The sequence below is a fragment of the Emydura macquarii genome, unplaced genomic scaffold (genome assembly GCF_026122565.2).
Source record: "Emydura macquarii macquarii isolate MOO-44397 ecotype Brisbane River unplaced genomic scaffold, CSIRO-AGI_Emac_v2 contig_1768, whole genome shotgun sequence".
In the NCBI taxonomy this organism is placed as follows: Eukaryota; Metazoa; Chordata; order Testudines; family Chelidae; genus Emydura; species Emydura macquarii.
In genome coordinates this window covers 665,663-686,028 of record NW_027131905.1, presented here as the reverse complement: position 1 = coordinate 686,028, position 20,366 = coordinate 665,663, and the positions used below count along the sequence as shown (strand labels likewise).

Here is a 20,366-nt window from a genome sequence, read left to right as displayed (position 1 = left end):
GCAATTCAAAGAATCAGCATAAACAGACAAACAAGGAAAGTCATCGTGTCAAGTTATACATTCTCATCACATCTGTAAAAAGAAACAATGGTAAACTTTGATTGGTTACTGCTATTTATGAGCAATACGAGCCTCTGGGCTCATGCACAGCAACTAAATTGCCAAATTCCAACCAAGTTGACCCATACAAACCTCCTTTCGCCACTCAAACTCCCAACCATCTTACACTCAAGCAGAAACTGCCATATGTCCCCCTCTTCCCACATCCTGCCCTACTTGTTTCCTACCCCACTTCAGCCCCTTTCCATTTATCTGTGCAAGGCTTTGGCTCTAGCTCAGTTTTCCCAAACATACGTATAAATTTCTGGTGGCTTTGCCTCTCTCTGCTCTCCCACTGTCCCTTGTCTTTCTGGCCCTTTCTTCACCTCCACCTCTTATTTTAGGTATCTTGCCCATCACCAGTGGATACACTAACTAGACAAAGTGGTCACTGCTACCATCTGCCTTCCCACATATCCCTCCCTAAGGCTGGCTGCTTCAGGTGGGGCCAGAGGAACAGGAAAGAGGTTCACAGGTAGATGGATGGACAGATTGAGAGGGTCTACTAACTATTTACTCTGCAGCAGAAGCAGTAACTTCCTGTTCATGCATCACTGCCCCTTTTTGTGCCACTTGATACTTCAGAAAGATGGGCAGACCTTGAAGCTTTATGCTCTCTCATATGATTGTAACAGGAACTGCAGGGCTCTGCCCCTCACTGAGGCTGTGGGTATAGGATTTATGTCTAGCATGTGCTGTTCAGTTAATGTGGAACTGTTGTGATAACTGGGTCTACAAATGTACCCTAATTGTGAGTTCAACTGTAAAAAGTGAGTGAATGTTTATGTAGTGTCACAAGTAGAATCCCACAGGGATTGGTTCTTGGCCTACGCTATTTAACGTTTTTAATCAATGACATGGCTGAAAATATAAAATCATCACTGATAAGTTTGCAGCTGATAAAAAAATTGGGGGAGAGGTAAATAATGAAGAGGACAGGTCACTGATTTAGAGCAGCCTTGGTAAGCTGGGTGCAAGCAAACAAATTTTGTTCTAAAGAGGCTAAATGCAAATGTGTACATCTAGGAACAAATAATGTGGGCCATATTTACAGAACGAGGAACTCTACTCTGGGAAGCAGGGACTCTGAGGGCTTGTCTTCACTTACCTCGGAAATTCGGCGGCAGTCGACTGGAGTTACGCAAACTATGCAAAAAACTTGCGTAACTCCCGTCGACTTCTGTGCTTCTGTTCCACGAGCCGTCTTCACTGCTGCGCCACTTGAAAAGGTGGTCTTAATACGTCGATTTCTGGATCGACTGAGCGGGTCTTCACTGACCGCTCAGTCGATTCAGATAAGTCAATCTGACGGCAGCGAATTTGCTGCCGTCAGTGAAGATGTAGCCTGAAAAAGATTTGTGGGTTATGGTGGATAATCAGTTGAATATAAACTCCCAGTGTGACGCTGTGGCCAAAAGTGTGAACGCAACCCTAGGCTGCATAAACAGAAGAATCTTGAGAAGGAGTAGAGAAGTTATTTTATATCTGCTTGGCAATGATGCAGCCACTGCTGAGATACTGTGTCAATTTCTGGCGCCCACAATTCAAAAAGGATATTAATAAATTGGACAGAGTTCACAGAAGAGCCATGAGAATGATTAAAGGATTAGAAAATAAGTCTTATAGAGAAAGACTTAAGGAGTCAAACTATTTAGCTTAACGGAGAAGGTTAAGAAGGTTAACAGTCTATAAGTATCTACATGGGGAACAAATATTTAATACGGGGCTCTTCAGGATAGCAGAAAAAGGTAAAACACAATCCAAATTCAAACTGGAAATAAGGCATACTTTTTTAAGAGCGAGTAATTAACCATTTGGAACAATTTGCCCAGGGGCAAAGTGCATTCTTCATCACTGACAATTTTTAAAACAAGGTTGGATTTTTTTCTAAAAGATCTGCCCTAGCAATTATTTAGGGGAAGTTCTATGACCTGTGTTATACAGCAGATCAGACTAGATGATCACAATGGTCCCTTCTGGCCTTGGAGTCTATGAATAACCTATAACAACTTATGTTGATGGGAAAAGAGTGAATTAGTCCAAACAAAAAAGGTCCACTGATGTAACTCAAGAACTGTGCTAAGATCATGCTTGGTAAACAAGAGATGTATGGAACTGGAGGTCAGTGAATCAAAACTGGTATGTTGAAAACTATGCCGAACTGTTGGACCAAATAATGAGAAGACTGGCTAGCCAACCCTTTTGGGGTCCTTAAAGAAAGAAACTCTGGGAGAAAAATTGGCTACAGGAGTGAAATTCACTATCATGGCTGCCACTCCCACTGTCTCCTGGGTCCCTGAGCCTTAGTCATCCTGATCCTGAGAGATGTCCTGACCTGACCAGGCCAGCTAGAGGGACCCAGACGACATTACCACCTCTACTGGAATTCAGCCAGAGCCAACCACCACCTGGTATGTGAGACTTCTGCCTCTTCCCTGCCCCCTCCTGCCACCAGCCCCACTGCATGTCCTTTTCCTTCCCCACCTCGTTTTTTCCTCTTTCCTATCTCTCTCCTATTTCCTTCTGTATAAAAAGGGTCTGGCGTAGTCAGCCAAAATGTCGTATTTTGCAACGCTGCTGTAAGCCTGTGATCAGAAAAAAGGCAGCTAAATGTTTGTTTTGTCTTCTTAGGAAATGGGATCATGCTTTAAACAGCAGCAACAGCAGCAGCAGCTCCAGCCCATCTCATTTAACTTTCTCCCCCCCCACCCCAAGAAGGATAGTTATTACCAATTTGAAAGACTTTCAGACAAGGTGTTTTTTTTTTTTAAATGCTCTCCAGCTAACGGGAAAGGAAACAAGGGATGTTGTTAAAATGAAAGCCTGACTGAATGCGTCACATTTCAAATGCTTTCACTGTTTTTCCTCCTTTTCTGTATCTTTTATTAAAGATTCAAATGATGTGTTTGCCATGGTACTCAGCAGACTAAGCTCTCTGTATACCATACCTCAAACAGGGTTGACACCTCTGACTACATGGGCCCCTTTATTCCATCGCTGTTAATACAACTTAACTAACCACCGCAGTATCTTAGTCTGAAATTATTTCCAATATACTTCTAGAATTCATTTGCTACAAATCTTTCAGCTTGATTAAAGTCACAGCCCTGTGCAGGGGGAAACAGAGAGCAGCCCAAGGGCAATCCCCAGAAAGACTGTGCCTGCAGGAGGAACTGTGTCTTCCAGTGCTGCTCCCTCTGCATGTGGAGTGCACAATCTAGTCCATCCATTAGGATAGAGTAGATCATTCCAAAAAGGAGCTGGGGAGGAGGAGTCTTGCTCCTGAGGACACAGGGAGCAGAGCGACTGCTATTGTGAGGGGGCTCTGTGTGTCCATGGAAGAGTGGGGAAGAGTTTCTTCTTTATGCCTCTGCAGCCATGCAGGGACAGCTCACAACCTGGGTTGATGATGTACATAAATAAATATCGCTCCAAACACTGTTCACTGTCCAGAAATACACTTTTGATGCCGGTTTAGTGTTGCACACTGCTGTGCAAAAACCAGTGTTGAGGAGGTCCCACCTCAGAGAAAACGCAAAAAAATGTGAAAAAGAGGCCCCTAGTGTTTTTTCCAAAGGGGAGCACTTCATGTTTGAGTTAAACAGAGAAATTACAGTTGACTTATTTGATAGCATAACCCCGGTTATTATGAATGCAGCACACAAGGTGTTGCCAAGAACCTGTGAGACTCATCCATATTTTGGCCACAGTTAATATCCTTTATAGTTTGCTATTTCCAATTTTAATTGAATTTGAAGCAGTTTTAACATGGGCTAGCATCCTGCACCAGTAATCTAAAGCCGGTGAGACTCCTGTACGCTTTTCTTGTGAAATACACACACATCCCAGATAGTGTAGTGTTGGAAGGAAAATATATCAAACTATATCACGCCTCTGACAATGCAGCCAACAATCCTACTTTATATGGTATAAATGCATTAAACATATAGCTCTGAGCAGACTAGAAAAATGACCTGTACGTTGACAATGATTGATTCTCGAAACTGCAAAGGAGCCAGCAACAGACTCCAGCTTCTAGAAGCAGAAGCAGCCAAAGCAGGAACTGCTGCCCTGGAGGGAAGGGGGTAAAGTGGGGCCTAACCGGGGGCCCCCTATCACCCTAGGATTACCCTGGACCCAGTGTTGTGGAGGAGGACTTTTCTTTCCACTTAGCAGATCCCCTTCTAAATAAATACAGTCAAAATAATCACGATGGAACTAACATGCCTTCTGATGCCATCACATGGTTCACTCTGCTTTTGTCTTCTACCCCTTCCCCCAGCCTGCGTCTGTCTTTTTTATTTAGATTGTAAGCTTTTCGGGGCAGGGACCATCTACTATGCTGCCTAATATAATGGGGACCCCATTCTGGGTTGGTCCTCAAGCATTTTCCAAATAAACATGATTCATAATAATATTCCCCATAACCTGTCAATGCGTTTTCAATGTCAGTTATGTTTTTAAGCAAAGTCAAAAAAAAGCAAGATTGCCCCATTGTTTCCACAGGTCTCAGTAAGACTTTCAGGAATGGTACTGAAAATGTGTCTCCTTTCTGTGCCAGCAGTTATACCATTTTCAACACCTGAGTTGTTCAGCAGGGAGGATCTATGGCCAGCAATGGGTCTTTATGGTTTTCTTGGAATAGTTAGTCAATCCCTTCAAACTCAGAAGTTGTGTCAAGTCTAAAGGCAGTGCAAAGAATTGGTATATAGGGGGTTTAAACTTGGGTCCTCAACTCAGTTCTAATGTCAATTGGAAGAGAAATGTTTGTGGGCCCTTTAAGGAAGGACAAAAGAGCCTGACCTAGAGTACCCCTGTGTACACGTGGGAGGGAGAAAGAGAACACTAAAATATTACAGACCACTATAAAGTAAGATGTTGAAGTCTAGAGCTGCATGCTGCTGTTTTAGCACGAGCTTGCGTTAAGAATTGGCATTTCTACAGCTCATTCATCTGTGCTTGAAATACAGAGAAGAGCTGATGCAAAGCTAGGGCACTTTTCATTAAAAAAAGAAATCTCTATTATCAGAAATGCATGTAAAACCGAGAAAGTTGGTTATAAGGCTCACATCTCTTCACACACATTTATTCAGTTTTATTTGCTAAGTGTAGGTTATAAATCAAACCCCAAAACCCTTTCTGAAAAACTGAGTTTCACTCAGGCTATTATTTAACATTTGGGGGAGGGGTGGAGGGAAATGACCTCTCTCTATATCAGATATTATGAAATGCTATTCATAGTTCAAATAATATGATTTATAAGTTCTGCTTGTGGAGTTGAATTTAATAAAAATGAGGCAAGATGCATGAGCCTCATAAAAAAATTATGCAGCTCTTCTAGAGCAGAGGCACTATCTTGTTTAGAACAGCTATTCTGAGTATTTTCTATGCAGTGGACAAATTCTCTGCTGGGGTTATCCATTGACTTCAGTGAAGTTATTGCCCTCAATGCCCTTAACCCCATCACAGTATTTGACCCAATATCTTAAGTGTTGACAGACAAACTGCATAGTTACCTCTCATCACTTTCTTGTGAATTTCTGACTCAAGACCTAACTGCTTTCCAGTTGTAGTGTTACAGAGGGTGAAAAAAAAATCATGAAATCTTGAGTTGAGCTACTAATGAACATTTTCCCTTTGAAAATTTAATTGCACAAAGAACGGTTATCTTGCTTGATGAGTATTCACCGCATAGGTCAACCCAGTTTTCCAGGCTTTAAAAAAAAAAAAAGTTAGGAGAGTTGTCATTATGTATTTAACTGAATAAATGTTATTAACAGAGTTGGTTAAAAACCAGAATTTCCATCCTGTGGAAATTCTAATATTTTGAAATTAATTTTCATCCTGAATTGGGCCAAAAAGTTGAAATATTGAATGTTCACAGAACAGAAATTCTAAAACATTTTAATTTGGAAAAGCCAGTGTTGTTTTAACATTTTGTTTTGATTGAAAATGTTTTGACATTCCTAAACTGAAAGCTTTTCATTTTGGTTTTGTTCTACATTTATCTGTGTCCTCTGTGATGCCTTGTGGCATGGGAGCTGTAGTTTGGGTTCCTTATGCCTCATCTCCTGTATGGGAAGGAGTCCCCAGATGGACTACAACTCCCATGATATACCATGTCATGTGACTCCCATGATGCACTGAGGCGTCTTAACCAGAGAGGAGACGGTGGTGCATCATAGAAGTTGTAGTCCAGACAAGAAGACCAGTCCATATAAAAGTGTGGGGGCATGAGACACCACAGCAGCTCAGGCAAACATGGGTTAATGTCAGACTGACCCAAAATAAAAAAGATTTTGAATTGGTTTGACCTGACCCAAAACAAACTATTTCATTTTGATTTTCCCAATGGAAAACCCTATATCTTTTTTTGCAGAAAATTTTGATTTTGTGGAAACTGTATTTTGATGAAAAATTCCTGACCAGCTCTGGTCATTAACATTTATGCTGAGCAACAGAACAGTTTTGCTGGTATCTAAGCTCATTTGACTTCTATCTTTATTCTAAACACCATCCATCACACTGACCACTTGTTCCACTGGACTGATTGTTGCTGGTAAACACAGAGCAAATCCCAATACTGTAAAATACACGCAAAATACATTTAGGATTCTTGAATCATGCAGTCTATGAAAAGGCCAACTAGATTTAGTCCTGTGCAAGATGGTCCAGTGCTTAGGGCACTACCCTGGTGCTTGGGAAACTGGGTTTCAAGTCCCTGCTCTGTCAGATATCCTGTGTGACCCTGGGTGAATCACTTCACCTCAGTATAGCTCAGACACTCATCTGTAATGGGGATAATGCTTCCCTACCTCACACAGAGGAAGTATGAACACCTCACACATGTTGATGTATTTATTCTCAGATACTACAGTAAAGGAGGCCATAAAGGCACCTTAGATAGAATTTTACAATTTATTATCCAATTTTAGATCATTGTTAAACATTTTTATCATGCGGGTCTTTTTGAACTTCTCTAGCCATTTTTGGTCTTCTTCTGGCCCTGAAATTTTCCTGTATTTTATAATATTAAGTTTCTCTAGCACAGTTAGTGCAACATGTACATATGATAGATAATCTCATGATCTGAGGATTCACGTATGGTCTCAGAAGTGTCATAAAAACAGATTATTTATCATCAAAACTTGTCATGAAAATGAATATGTTTTGTGGTCTTGCCTGTTCCAGGTTTAATGTGTGTCATGAAAAAGGGAAATAATGAGGAAAGGAATTTGTCAGGCATTACAATTCTGTGATAACTCAGTCTTACTGTTACGAGATCAAAACCTAGCATACAATTTGTTTCACAACAAATGTTTGATTTTTGGGACTGATCCATTATTAATATTGCTAAAGTTTCTTGTATCTTATACAGTTTGATGGTCCAGTAAGAAAATGGTTCTGTCCTAAATAGGGATCACTGATTATATCTATATATACACAGTTCTATTGTGCCCATCTAGACTAGAAGAAACACTGACCTTTCATGTTCACGAAAGATGCTATATTGACACCAAATGTATCAGATAGCTCTCTATTATTCACCCATGCAGATATAGAATGAGCGAAATGACAGCAAGAAGAGGGTAGATTAGTTGTCCATTCAGAAAGACAGCTAAGAACTGTGTAGGCCTTGCAGGAACCCTAGGCATGGCTAAACAGTAAGAATCAAAGGCTGTGAATTAGGATAGGCCTTATTAGAATAGTAATACTGGGTGTCAGCAAACCAAGTTAGCACATTCCAGACCTGAAAGGATGTACAGAAACACACAGGTGTGACACACTGTACCCCATGTACACCCTTATGGCGTGATTTGTGGATCATTCTTGTTCACCCTTACAGTGTAACTGTGTATTGTCTGATGCAAAGTATGTCATATAAGGTATTTTTGGAATGCTCAGGACATACTGAACATTATTGTTATGGTAGCATGTTTCCTGCAATGTCATACATATGTACAGATACGAAACTCTGCTAGGTCATATCCCCAAATGTGTGTCTCACGTGGCTTGAATAGATGCAGACAAACACAAAGCTGAAGGTACATGCCCCGCAGAGGCATGCATACAGGAACAATAGACTGTCCTAAGCACCTTTGAACACTTTGGCTCAAGAGGGGAAAAAAATCACGCCCATTGCTGGACATGGACGATCAGCTGACCCCAGAGGGGGTCGAGGAAACTTCTTAAAAGCTGAAGCATCTTTGTCCCTTGGCTCTCCCTTAGAATCCATCTTCTAAGCAACACCAAAGATTGAGAATCTACCCACAGAGAGGCAGGGGGGGTAGGGCCTGGTTGCTAGAGACATCGCAGCCAGCCTGTGTGGTAAGCTAACATCAGACTGAAAAGCTATAGAAATATTAATCTTAGTTTAGGATGCAAATTATCTTTTAGTTAATTGTGACCAACTCCTTGACACATTATTAATCTCTTGATTTATATTAATCTGATTTATATTCACTTAAAATCTTGCTGTAGTCAAACTTATTTGGTTGTTTTATCTAAAACATTTTAGATTGAATGTGTGCAGAGACCTCACTTAAAGTGACAGAGCTAGTGCACATCAATTTCTTTGATATATTGACGGACAAATGTAAGTGAGCTTGCAGGGTGCAGTGTATGGCTCTGAATCCTGCAAGACAGCAGTTCCTGGGGTTGCATCTGGGACTGGTGGTGGTTTCTTGGAGTCTATCCCATGAATGGCTGGCCAGAAGCGCTCCTTCACTAGGTCAGAGACAGATTACTCTCAGGAGGCTGGGCTGACCCAGGAGTGGGTGGTTCACACAGCAAAGTGGGTTAAGTCAGGGCCCAGGAGTGAAAAATTGGGGTGACACAGCTACACACAAGTCCATACTGCATGGGGTGCAGGGGAATGTCACAACAGGGTTCTCAAGTAACTACGTAAACACATTCTTAAGAGATGGTACAAGAACACACTGACTACTCAAAGATATAGAGGATGACAGGATAATGGATGAGGATATTATGTTCAAAGTACCAAGTACAAGTACAAGCATAAGGGTAGTAACTAACAACATCTGGAGTGTAATTTCATAACTTGTTTGTATCAATGTATAAAAGAAGAAGTCATAGGAGGGGCATCTTTGTGCTTTTCTAGGGGACAGCATCTTGGTGTGCTGACTGAACTGGTACCTTGTTATGGCCATGTGTGTTAGCGTACCTGTAGTTCCTATATGGCGCTAGCCTGTGCTCTGTCGACACTAAACATGGCCAAGCATCTTTGCCCCTGAACCAAGCCTGTGGTCTTTCTTTATGAACAACATCAAGCTCTGCTGAATCAACACGCTGCATTCTCTGCCAGTGCAGCTAAACACCAAAGATTCAAGAAAAACAGCACTGGCAACACTCCGAAGCAAAACAGACTGTTGTTCATAATATAGTAACCTGCAGACCAGGAACCTACCCGCTAACTAAAGAGCTATGAAAAGGTTATGACTTTTGATCCCTATAGCAAATAATCCAGGTTATTTTCAATTCAGAGATGAAAAACTTGCATCTCATTGCCAATGTCTTGAGATATATGCAGTATAGTTTATGAAGTCGCCAGATGAATATCTGGATCCACTCATTGTTTCTTTGCCAAAATATTCTCAGATCCACCATGTGAGTCTGGGACACTCACATACCATAATGGTGGAGGCCTCAAAGTGCTTGTGGTGGGATAGATGTTTTAATGCTATTCCCAGCCATACTATTTTCCATAACAGAAGAGTAATTTGGGGAATGATAGAGATTCTGTTACCCATAAAGATAGGACACGTTATACAGTAAAATCCTTTCCCTATTGCCATAGCTATGAAAATACTTGAATCATCAGTGGTGTCCGGCCACCTTCTTTTGAACTTTTCATCTGTTGAACGATACTTGTTATTCTCCTTATTCCAGACTTCTGCAACTCCCAGCTACATTCAAACTTCCTATTACTATCTTTATTATCACAGTGGCTGTGTACAACATCCATTATTCTCAGTTTTATGAATTCAACATCCAGAATAACTGGGTAATTTGTTGCAGTTGTACAAGGTACACTGTATGGTGGTCAACCAGAGAAGAAAACAGCCATTTTATCTAGTAGAAAATAATCCTTAAAGACATTAAAAAGGGGAAAAGCTTCTGGGGATACTGTAGTTGGCATTGACAAGATAAGATAGGGAAAGGACATGTTCACTGACATATTCAGTTCTGTGTGTGGGAGTGTGTATTATATACAAACTGCATCTGATCCAGAATTTCAGTCTCATGGGCTGCCTAGTTAACCATCCTGAAACAATAAGCTTTTCCTCCTTTAGTTTCATCTGCATCAATAGATAGTTCCTTCCTCAAAGCATATTTTATCCTTATAAGTATTCACAATGTGGTTTCAATATACCAAAATATTGTAATCACATGCCTAGCAAAACTAGCATAAAAAAAAAATGATAAACCATGGGAGACCAACTTTGTTGCACACAGCTACTGTAACAATTGAGAGAGAAAAACATACCAGCAAGTAAAAAAGGCAAATTGTTATGTTTAACCATTCCAACATGAAAGGGCACCTTTAAAATATTTATGGAGGCAAAACCACAGAAAAAATTAAATGAGCTTAAAAAAAAAAAAAAAAGCTCCAAGAATCCTTTCAAGATTTCAACTCCCTGCCCTTTGAATTGATTCAGCAATAAGGAGATAACCTAAGGAGCATGATAAAATTTTAAAAGTTTGCTTACCACAGATTGACTAGGAAGGGATGCTCAAGGCCTTGCATGATCTGTAGCTCCCGAAAGACATTCCGCACTTCATCTCTCTCAATGCACTTTTGTTTATTCATGTATTTCATGGCATACATTTTCTTGGTGTCTCTCTTCTGCACAATGCACACCTAATAGACAGCAAAGTTAAAAACAGAAGTTTCACAGCTGCCTCCTTTTGGAATCTCAGAAAAATATAACATTGTGACTTTAAAAAATCCTTCTTGAATAATGATAGTTACTCTAAGATTTTGAGGAGGAGTAAATACTGCTAACCAGTAGGATCCTGAGTGAGACCTCAACTTAGCTTTTATATAGCACTTTTCATGACTAGATCTCAAATGACTTTACAAAGGAGGTATTATTATGTCCATTTTACTGACGTGGAAACTGAGGCACAGCAAGGCAATGTGACTTGCCCAAGGTCATCCAGCAAGCCAATAGCAGAGCAAGGAATAGAACTCAGTCTCTTGAGTCCCAGTCCAGTGCTCTAGCCTTAAGGTCACACTGTCCCCTTAGTTTAAAGAAAAAACTGTCCAGTGTCCTCATTCACAAAAGCACAGGCACATACCTTGACTATAGCATAATCATCATTTCCTTGGATAATGTGCTACAAAAGATCATCTAAATATCAGAGCTATTTTCCCATAACAATTGTTAAGGGAAAGATAATCTTTGCTCAGACTGGATTATTGTAGATTTTAAGGCCAAAAGAGACCATTGCAATAATTTAGCCTCACACCATAAATCACTTTGTTTGGTTTCTTTCACAGCCTTATAGACTCAAAGAGTAAAACAAACTAATGCAAAGTGGTAATCTAGTGTGAGAAAATACTATTCTCTGCCTTCATTAGCCTTAAGGCTATCTTAGCTCTGATCCAGAACGGACTGACTACCACATTCTTAAATAGCAGACATTTCTAAGAGCCATCACTTTAAAAAGCAATTTGTGGCAACATTGGAACGTAAATTTAAAATGCATCTTGGCCTGAAAGCGGAGAGTGATCTCACATTCACAACGAGTGCTAAATACAGCAGCAAAACTATGCGGGTACGGATTGACTGAAAAAGCTTTCCCATTGAATGCTCTTGTTCTGCAGGGTTTTTCAAAGCCACCCCCTTGAAGATGTTCTAACATACTTTCTGCTAGAATTTACCATGTTATTCCCTATTTAGTATTTACATTACAGTGGCATGCACAGGCTGCAGACAAATTCAAAGTCCCATTGCACTAAGTATTGTACTAAGCACTATAACATTATATATGAAACTGAAATTCATTTCTGCTCTGGACAATTTATGCCACATAAAAATAAGATTTTTATAAGGGTTTAAAAGCCCTGTATCTAGCTAAGGGAGAAATTCCCTAGTGCAGGAACCATCCAAGACAGCCAAAGCTGCTTTCTGATTATTCCTTGCATATCCTGGTGTAGGGAGCATTTTCTGGGGGCAGGAGGACATGTCAGAGATGGGGCCAGAGGACATAGAGCACTTCCAAGATTACATACAGTTCTGCAATCGAGGAGGCTGCCATAACTTAGGCCTGTCACGACTAATTTATCTCACATGCTCCAGAGCAGCCAAGGGTTTGGAGGGTGCAAAGATAGCTTAAAGTCACTTTAGGACTGCCTCCCTCTGGACTGCAGGTTCTGCGTAGAAGCGGCTCTCAACCTTTCCAGACTACTGTACCCTCTTCAGGGGTCTGATTTGTCTTGCGTACTTTCTCATTTTTACCAACTAGTTATAAAATAAATCAATTGGAATATAAATATTGTACTTACACTTCAGTGTATAGTATATAGAGTAGCATAAACAAGTCATTGTCTGTATGAAATTTTAGTTTGTACTGACTTCACTAGTGCTTTTTTACGTAGCCTGTTATAAAACTAGGCAAATATCTAGATGAGTTGACGTAGCCCCTGGAAGACCTCTACGTACCCCAGGGATACGTGTACCTATCGTTGAGAACCACTGCTATGCAGCACCTTTCAGAATTGCACCAAACAGTCTCACCCATTGCAAGTTTTTTGGGGGAGGGACAATCTAAGGGATTTTACTCACATTGAATAGCAATTTACACCATGCGTAATCCCAGTGACTTCAAGGGGAATATTTCTGGGGTAAAGTATTGATCAACATGAGTAAAGGGATCAGAATCTAGCCCTCAGAAATCATGACATACAAAGAGTAAGGGCAGGGAGAGGGATAGAATCAAATATATAAAAATCACATATATAATATATATTTATATATATGTGCAATTTAAGATAAAACCAGTGCCAATTATCTCCATCTGCTCATCAAGAAATCATAAATTGATTGTTTTCTTGTGGGCATCACAACACAGGTGGAAAGGTTCAAAGAAGGAAAAGGTAGTGGAATTAAATCTTAGAACTGTTTAATCTATAAAGCGCTTTTACAGAGAGTGCTCAGGATATTTACTTTACATATATGTTTATTTTAAAATGTCTGTAAAATACAGTAGTTGTACAACACAAACTTGATTGAGGAATATCAACTGATGCAGTGGAACGAATAACCCATTGTCTACACAAGATTGGGGATTGGATGATGGTTAGCTAGCCAATAATGCTCAGACCAGAGAGACTAAGGTAATATTGGTAAACTGGAAAAGCAGCCAGAGGAGCTGATGATTAGATCAACACATATGATTCAGGGAGTATGACCACTTTTTATAAACAATTAAAATTTTCAATCTGGAAATATTATTAAATCCTGGCTACTCCCAGATGCTCAGAAGGCAGCGGTAGTTAGGAGCACTTTCTTCTGTCTGGGGTACCTTTCAAAAAGATGTGGATCCTGCTATTCTTGTCACTGAGGTTCAATTATTGCAATTTAGTATATTCGAGGCTGCACTGAGACCAACCAAAAACTGAACTAGGGCTGAATATGGCCACTCACAAATTAAATGATATGCCTCAAAGAGGCAAATTGTCACTAATGGCACATGATCAGCACTAGCTTCCAATAATTTAAAGCCATAAGTGATTTGGGACCTGGATATTTAAAACTAGAGCTATGAGGGAAATGGTTTCGCATCCCACATGAATTTTCCAGATTTCAAAAAGCTTGTCACAATTTGGAATGCGGAAAGAGTTGAAATCTCAAAGATCTTCATTAACTAAAAATCTGAAAAAAATTCAGATCAAGACAATAGAAACATTTCATTTCAATAACACCAAAGCTTTTGTTTTTGATTTCAACCTTTTAATTTCCCCCCCTATAAATTGACAAATAACAAAACAAGTTTCAAACTGAAAAACTGAACTTTTTCATTTAAAAATGTTGAAACATGCTATTTCGCCATTTTCAAAACTATTGTCCAAAATTTTTTTTGATATGGGAAATTTATTGAAACTGGCCCTTTCCTGTGATAAGTTTCAGTTTTGATGTTTTGGCATTTTCAGATGAAAAACATTGTGTCTAAAATCTCCCAACCAGCTCTACTTAAGAAAACCTCTCACCCTGTGTGATACTCTCATAGCTGTGACCAGTGGAGGTATGGGAGTTCCATATCCTTAGTTTCAAAAAGAGACCCTGCCAGCAGCTCCATCTTCTGTGAAGGATACTCACCTTTGGAATCTGTTTCTCCCCCATGACCATCACAGCCCAGATTTTTCACACTTCCAGCCACTCTGCAAAACCCATCACTTTTCTTGGGCAACTGCACAGGAGGGGTTTTACGAGAATGTGATCTATTTGTTTTGCATTGGAGCTATTATACATCTGGGGGGTATGATATATTTGCTACAGGATTTTAAAGTTTTTTATTAAATATTGTTTTTAAAATGGTGAAGTGCCTAAAATTGGAAGATAGGTGCTGAAAAGTCAAACAAAATACTGACAAAAAAAGAAATTGTGTGGCTTTATAAAGTATGTTTAAAATTAGTATGCACGCTTAAAATCCAACATTACTCATGTGGATTAGAGAGGATTCAGAGAAGTTAAACCCCCTCATCTCATTGTAATGGATTGTCACTCATGCAGGAGCATCTTGGACCTAGTTCCAGATCTGAAGGGATAATGGGAGCTGTCTGACTACTTAGACCTCCACACCAAAGCAGCTGGGGAGAGAATCAGGCGGGAGGGCGGGGAATGGGTTAAAACCTTGGTAGCATCCCCAATGCTCCAGCCAGCAGAACAGTTATTGACCATCAGTAAATTACTTCCTTCATTCCCTGAGAGGAAATGGGGAACAGGACCTGAGTCACATTTCCTTTCCAGGGTAGCTTTGGGATAGGGCAGCAACAGGTTGCCAGTTGCTATGGGCTGTGTCCTTGAGACATAATCTTGTCCTGTGATGTGGTGTGCAGTGCCCAAACTGGTGGGCTAAGGGTTGAAGAGCTCCAGTCCTGGAAGGCTATGCCCAGCTGCACCTGCTGGGCATGCTCACATTGGAGGCTGGGCTCAAAAGGGAGCATCTCAGCTTGCTCTGGGTGGACAGAACCAGAGAACAGTTGTGTGCTGAAAGCTCCTGCAGAGAAACCACTGAGGCGCCACACGGCTGACAGACTAAGCCCCATGGCCAAAGTGCCACAGGCCCTTCACCCCAAGGCTGGGATAGGAAGTGTTCCAGGGAATCGGCATAAGGGTGCCTGCCCCTAGGCCACATATTTGAGCTATTATTCACAGGGTCTTGGCCTGGAACCTGGTGGAGCAGGGAGGATCCAGGTTCCCCTACATCTGGCCAATGACTCTTGCCATTGGGCAGCATGGCAGAGATCACTGACTCTAGGTGGTGATACCAGGCTCTGACTTCAACAAGTCCTAAGGCATTGTATTCTATTAACATATAGTTAAAGTCAGACATTTAGGTGTGAATAAATGCAGCTTCTGATTGCCTTTCTTAATGATAGAAAGGATCTATTTAATTAATTAAAACAAGGATGATAAAGATTTGGCCAAAATTACCAACGATGTATAATGGGGTGCGATAAAAGCTTCAGGTGTTTTTTCCCTGATATAGTCAATGGAAGTCTGATTGTTAGTGAAAGAACTCAGGATAACTACAGGCTGAATGCCAACATGTCACTGCTGATGCAACATAAGCTGTTACACATATATGGAACGGGGGGGGAATAATAATAATAATAGAAAAAAGACTATGAGAGCATTAAAAGATGGATAAGGGAAGCTAAAAGAGAGGAAAATGTTCAAACTTGTCCAGGCGCTGCAGGAGTGTAAAAAGCAGGAGATTCAGTAGAGATTCTTGATTCCCCATCTGAAATTAAGTAACTGCTTATAGAATGCTAGATGTTCCAAACCAATTTCCCAATGCACCATGTAAATCAAACACTACTAGATTTTTGCTCCCCACCTAAAACCCGGAAGTCAGTCACTTACATGAACATGTGGCTTGCTCTTTTCCTTCTAACTCTTGGCCAGGCTTGTTGGGTTTCCTCAGAAGCTACCTGTTCTGTTATATTGAGAGTCTGCTTACTAAGGGCCATGTTAAGATTTCAGTGAGACGGCTCATAGAGTAAGGTGTTATAGTTTAAAAGCGACAGGAATCAGTCTTAAAATAGCAATATAGAATCATCCACCCAGCTATGTCAAATCTGCTCTAACAGTTGAAATTAAGTTCACTTTTATAAATATTGTGTTTAAATGGATTTTAAAAGTGTTTTAAATGAGAATCTGCTCCTGAAAGGTGCTGGATTCTCTCCACTCACACGGACGATGAGGGGGTTGAGCTATATGGAGGTAATCATGATGGGATTAGATCCTCTGTTATTAAAGGATACATGTGTAACTTGTAAAGACATGTCTTTTTTAAAAAAATTAAAAGCCATTGCTATAACAACTTGTTCCTACACATTTTTAACATATAATTTTCTTTGCGATTAATGAGAGTTTTCATTAAAATACTTTGGATATTTTGAGGAAAATTATGGAATCAAGGTTGTGTCTACACTGAGGTTATTGTAAAAATCTCCCACCATTCAGAGATTTCAAGGCCAGAAGGGACCACTGTGATCATCTAGTGTGACCTTCTGTGTAACACAAGCTATAGAACTTCCCCTAAATAATTCCTAGGTTATATCTTCTAGACGAAACATCCAATCTTCATTTTAAAGTTGCCAGTGATGGATAATCCAGCCGTGTCTCTTGGCAAAGTGATCCAATGGTTAATCACTCTCTGTTAAAATTTTATACTGTATTTCCAGTCTGATTTTGTTCAGCTTCCAGCCGCTGGATCATATTATACTTTTCTCTGCTAGACTGAAGAGCCCATTATCAAATGGCAACGAGTACCATGTAGGTACTTATAGACTATAATCAAGTGACCTCTTCACCTTCTCTTTGTTAAACTGAAGAGGTTGAGCTCCCTAAGTCTTTCACTATAAGGCAAGTTTTCTAATCCTTTAATCATTCTTGTGGCTCTTCTCTGAACCCTCTCCAATTTTTCAAAATCTTTCTTGAATTGTGGACACAAGAAATAAGCACAGTATTCCATCAGTGGTCGCACCAGTGCCAGATACAGGGGTAAAATTACCTCTCTTCTTCTACTGTAGTTCCATCCAAGGATAGCCCTTTTGGCCCTAGTGTTACACTAGGAGCTCATACTCAGCTGATTACCCACCATGACCCCCACAGAGTCATTATATGGCATTGCCATGAGTGATATTGTAGACCTCTCACTGGTATTTTTACCACGCTGCTCTCTAGCCTTCTGCTGAATAACATGGAAAAAGGCGGCTGGCAGTGCTGTTTTCACCAATGAAGCTGCACCAATGTTATAGGGATGGTGGGAAAAAATTCACAAGCTTCAGTGTACATGGAGTCTTAATGAGAAATTATTGTGTTGCTTAAATACTTTCAAATGCTTGGAGACATTTTGAAACATGGGCACAACAAGTGCAACAACAAAAATGGGAACACAAATCCAACATTTGTAAACAGAAACAGGCTAACTGATGTGTAAATGAGGAGGCAGGTGCAGAGTTGCATCATTTGCACATAAGTGTGGGACTCTGCACCTGTTGGGCTCAAATTACAAAAGTTATGCATTTAGAATTTCCTTTGAATATCATTAAGAGCAAATCAGTAATTACCGCTCTGCACAATTGGTACCTTCGGCTTCAGTATCAGTGACAGCTGCTGAATTTTCCTATCAGTTTGATTTTGGGGGTATGTGATGCTTAGTTTTAAAATTTCCATTATGAAAAGGTTCCAGCCACAGAGAGAGAGTTGTTTCTACATGCCTGAGCTGCTATCACCAGGAGGTGGAACAGTCCCTTTCACCTGATAAAATCTAAAGACTAATTTGTTTCCACTATTGCTGTTCTCTTAAAGCTAGCAGCTGATAAAGAATCTGACAAGGGCCATATTCATACAGAGTTGCCTTCCCCATGGAGCCAGCTGGAGAGTGAAACTGATGTAATTGTGACTTCAGGGCTAGATCGTGCCTTTGGTGCACAATCCAAAGTAAAGTCCAGTGCTGAGCTGCATTCTGCCTCTGAGTTCCCCAGCATGCAAAGGGAGGACACACACCATTACAACTCATTTGAGATCTAGTTTACTGCCCCTGCTCAATAAGTCCCGTGAGTGCAGAGACTGCAATTCTACCTGGCCCTCACGTTGCATAATGGAACCTGGAAGAGGATTTGTTGTATAAAAAGAAGGCAGAATTTGTCCTTTAGCCAGTTTTAATCTGCTATCTGTACCCTGGGGAAAGACTCACTGTGCTATGCAGGATCCCTACCTACTCAAATGGCCCTAAACAAGCACTTTCCCCACCAACAATGGGGATTGCTGAGAGTCACTTTCCCTGCTGGAGAACATAAACCTGTTAAGTCTCTGATCTACCCAGGAGAGTTGCAATTCCAGATGTTTCATGCTGGGCTCCCGAACAGCTGCCTAGGGGAGACCCAACTGGAAGCAGGGGTGAGGTACTCTGTCCCCACACACTTAGTCCCAACTAAATTGTTCCTGTCTATGTCTGGGATGAACTAGCTGAGACAATAGACACTAGAGGTGTGTATGGTACAGAATCTACCCTCCACTACTGATCTGTCCTCTCATGCCCTGAGCCACTAACGTTTTTGGTCTCAGCTAGGTTGCCCTAGCCATGGAGAAACTTACACAGGGGTGGGGAGAGGGTATTGTAGACCTGGCTTTATGCTACTAGGGAAATTGCCTGTCCCAGGGAACCCACAGCTGCCCTTTTAAGGCCTGTCCAATATAAAACTGCAGGAACAGAGGCAAAGCATCTGGCCCAGTATCTTCTCATGTCAGTTCAAGCTCAAAAATATATGTGGTCATGTTATCAAGAAAAATTATTATTCTGCACTTGCGCTATATGATGCTGTTGGATAAACTGCAGATTATTAGAAAATACTTTGCAGATTATTCAGTAAAACAGGCTCTGTGACTGAAGGACTGATTCTGATCTCACATCCTTGTTACACCAGTGTAGCTCCCTTGACTTCAATAGAACTATTCCTGATTTACACCAGTGCCAAATAAGAATCAGATCCAATCCATGTGTCTCAATACCTGAGACAAATAGGAGAAGGAAGTGTTTGTACATTCAAATCATAATTTAATTTAAGGAAGTCAGATTGTCAGGGCTTGTTCTAGGGACAGGTAAGCAGGGCAGTCACCCTGGGTACCAATTTCTAGGAAGTGCCACACTATTTGGCCTTTTTATTTTGTTGTTGTTTTTTCCACTCTGATTGGCTGGCTGTGGGGTGGTGTTTTGAATATATGGAATATTTTTTATTCTTTTTGGTTTGGCTGCTGGCAGGGTCGTGAACCCAAAAACGTTTTCTGCCCTGGCTGGCAAAATGGATAGGCTTGCTCCTGCAGACTGTTCAATGTACTTGATAATTTGAACAGAGAATTTGAAGACGTCTGGTACAATAATATCCCTGGAAAGGCGACCCTGAACCTGAATACAAATTATCCTGACAGTCTGAGCCTACAATTACATGGCTACATCTGTAGTAAAGCTAAATGAAAATTATAGTATTTCATTCCTAGTCAATATTTGATTTATTGAATATCCAAATAAATAATTTTTACTATAATTTGTTTGACTAGAATCATATTTTACAGAGCTATTAAGAAAATCTAGCTAGATTAAATGCAAGCACACAATTACAATATTTGACAGGGAGTAAAACAACAATTACCTGGACTAATATTAGGAATTTGCAGTTTGAATGGATTTTTTTAAATTGTGTTCCCACCCAGCTGGACTTTCTATAGGTTACTGAAAGCAGGAAAAGAAATACTGACTACCAAGGAGAAGGCTATTCCTGAGGAATTTCTGACTTGGCCAGCTTTGGGTATTACAAGGAATGTTAATAGTACACTGCCTTGAACCTGGAAAGTGCCCTTCACACAGTGATCTTAAAACACTGTGAAAGGTGAGTAAATATCAATGCCCTGTGGTACAGATAAGAAAACTGGGAAAGTGAGCTACCCAAAGCCATAGAGCAAGTTAGGGACAAAGCCAATGGGACTGCTCACTTGTCTAAAGGCACACAT

General features: G+C 40.5%; 1 protein-coding gene across 1 annotated transcript in view; it reads right to left on the bottom strand.

Annotated features, from left to right (window-relative positions):
- The window catches only part of STK32B (serine/threonine kinase 32B), a 256,531-nt gene that overhangs the window by 188,731 nt on the left and 47,434 nt on the right, over positions 1-20,366 (bottom strand). The window contains exon 3 of the mRNA XM_067556403.1: positions 10,830-10,981. Coding sequence (XP_067412504.1) covers positions 10,830-10,981 — 152 coding nt within the window. The remainder of the gene's footprint in view (positions 1-10,829; positions 10,982-20,366) is intronic.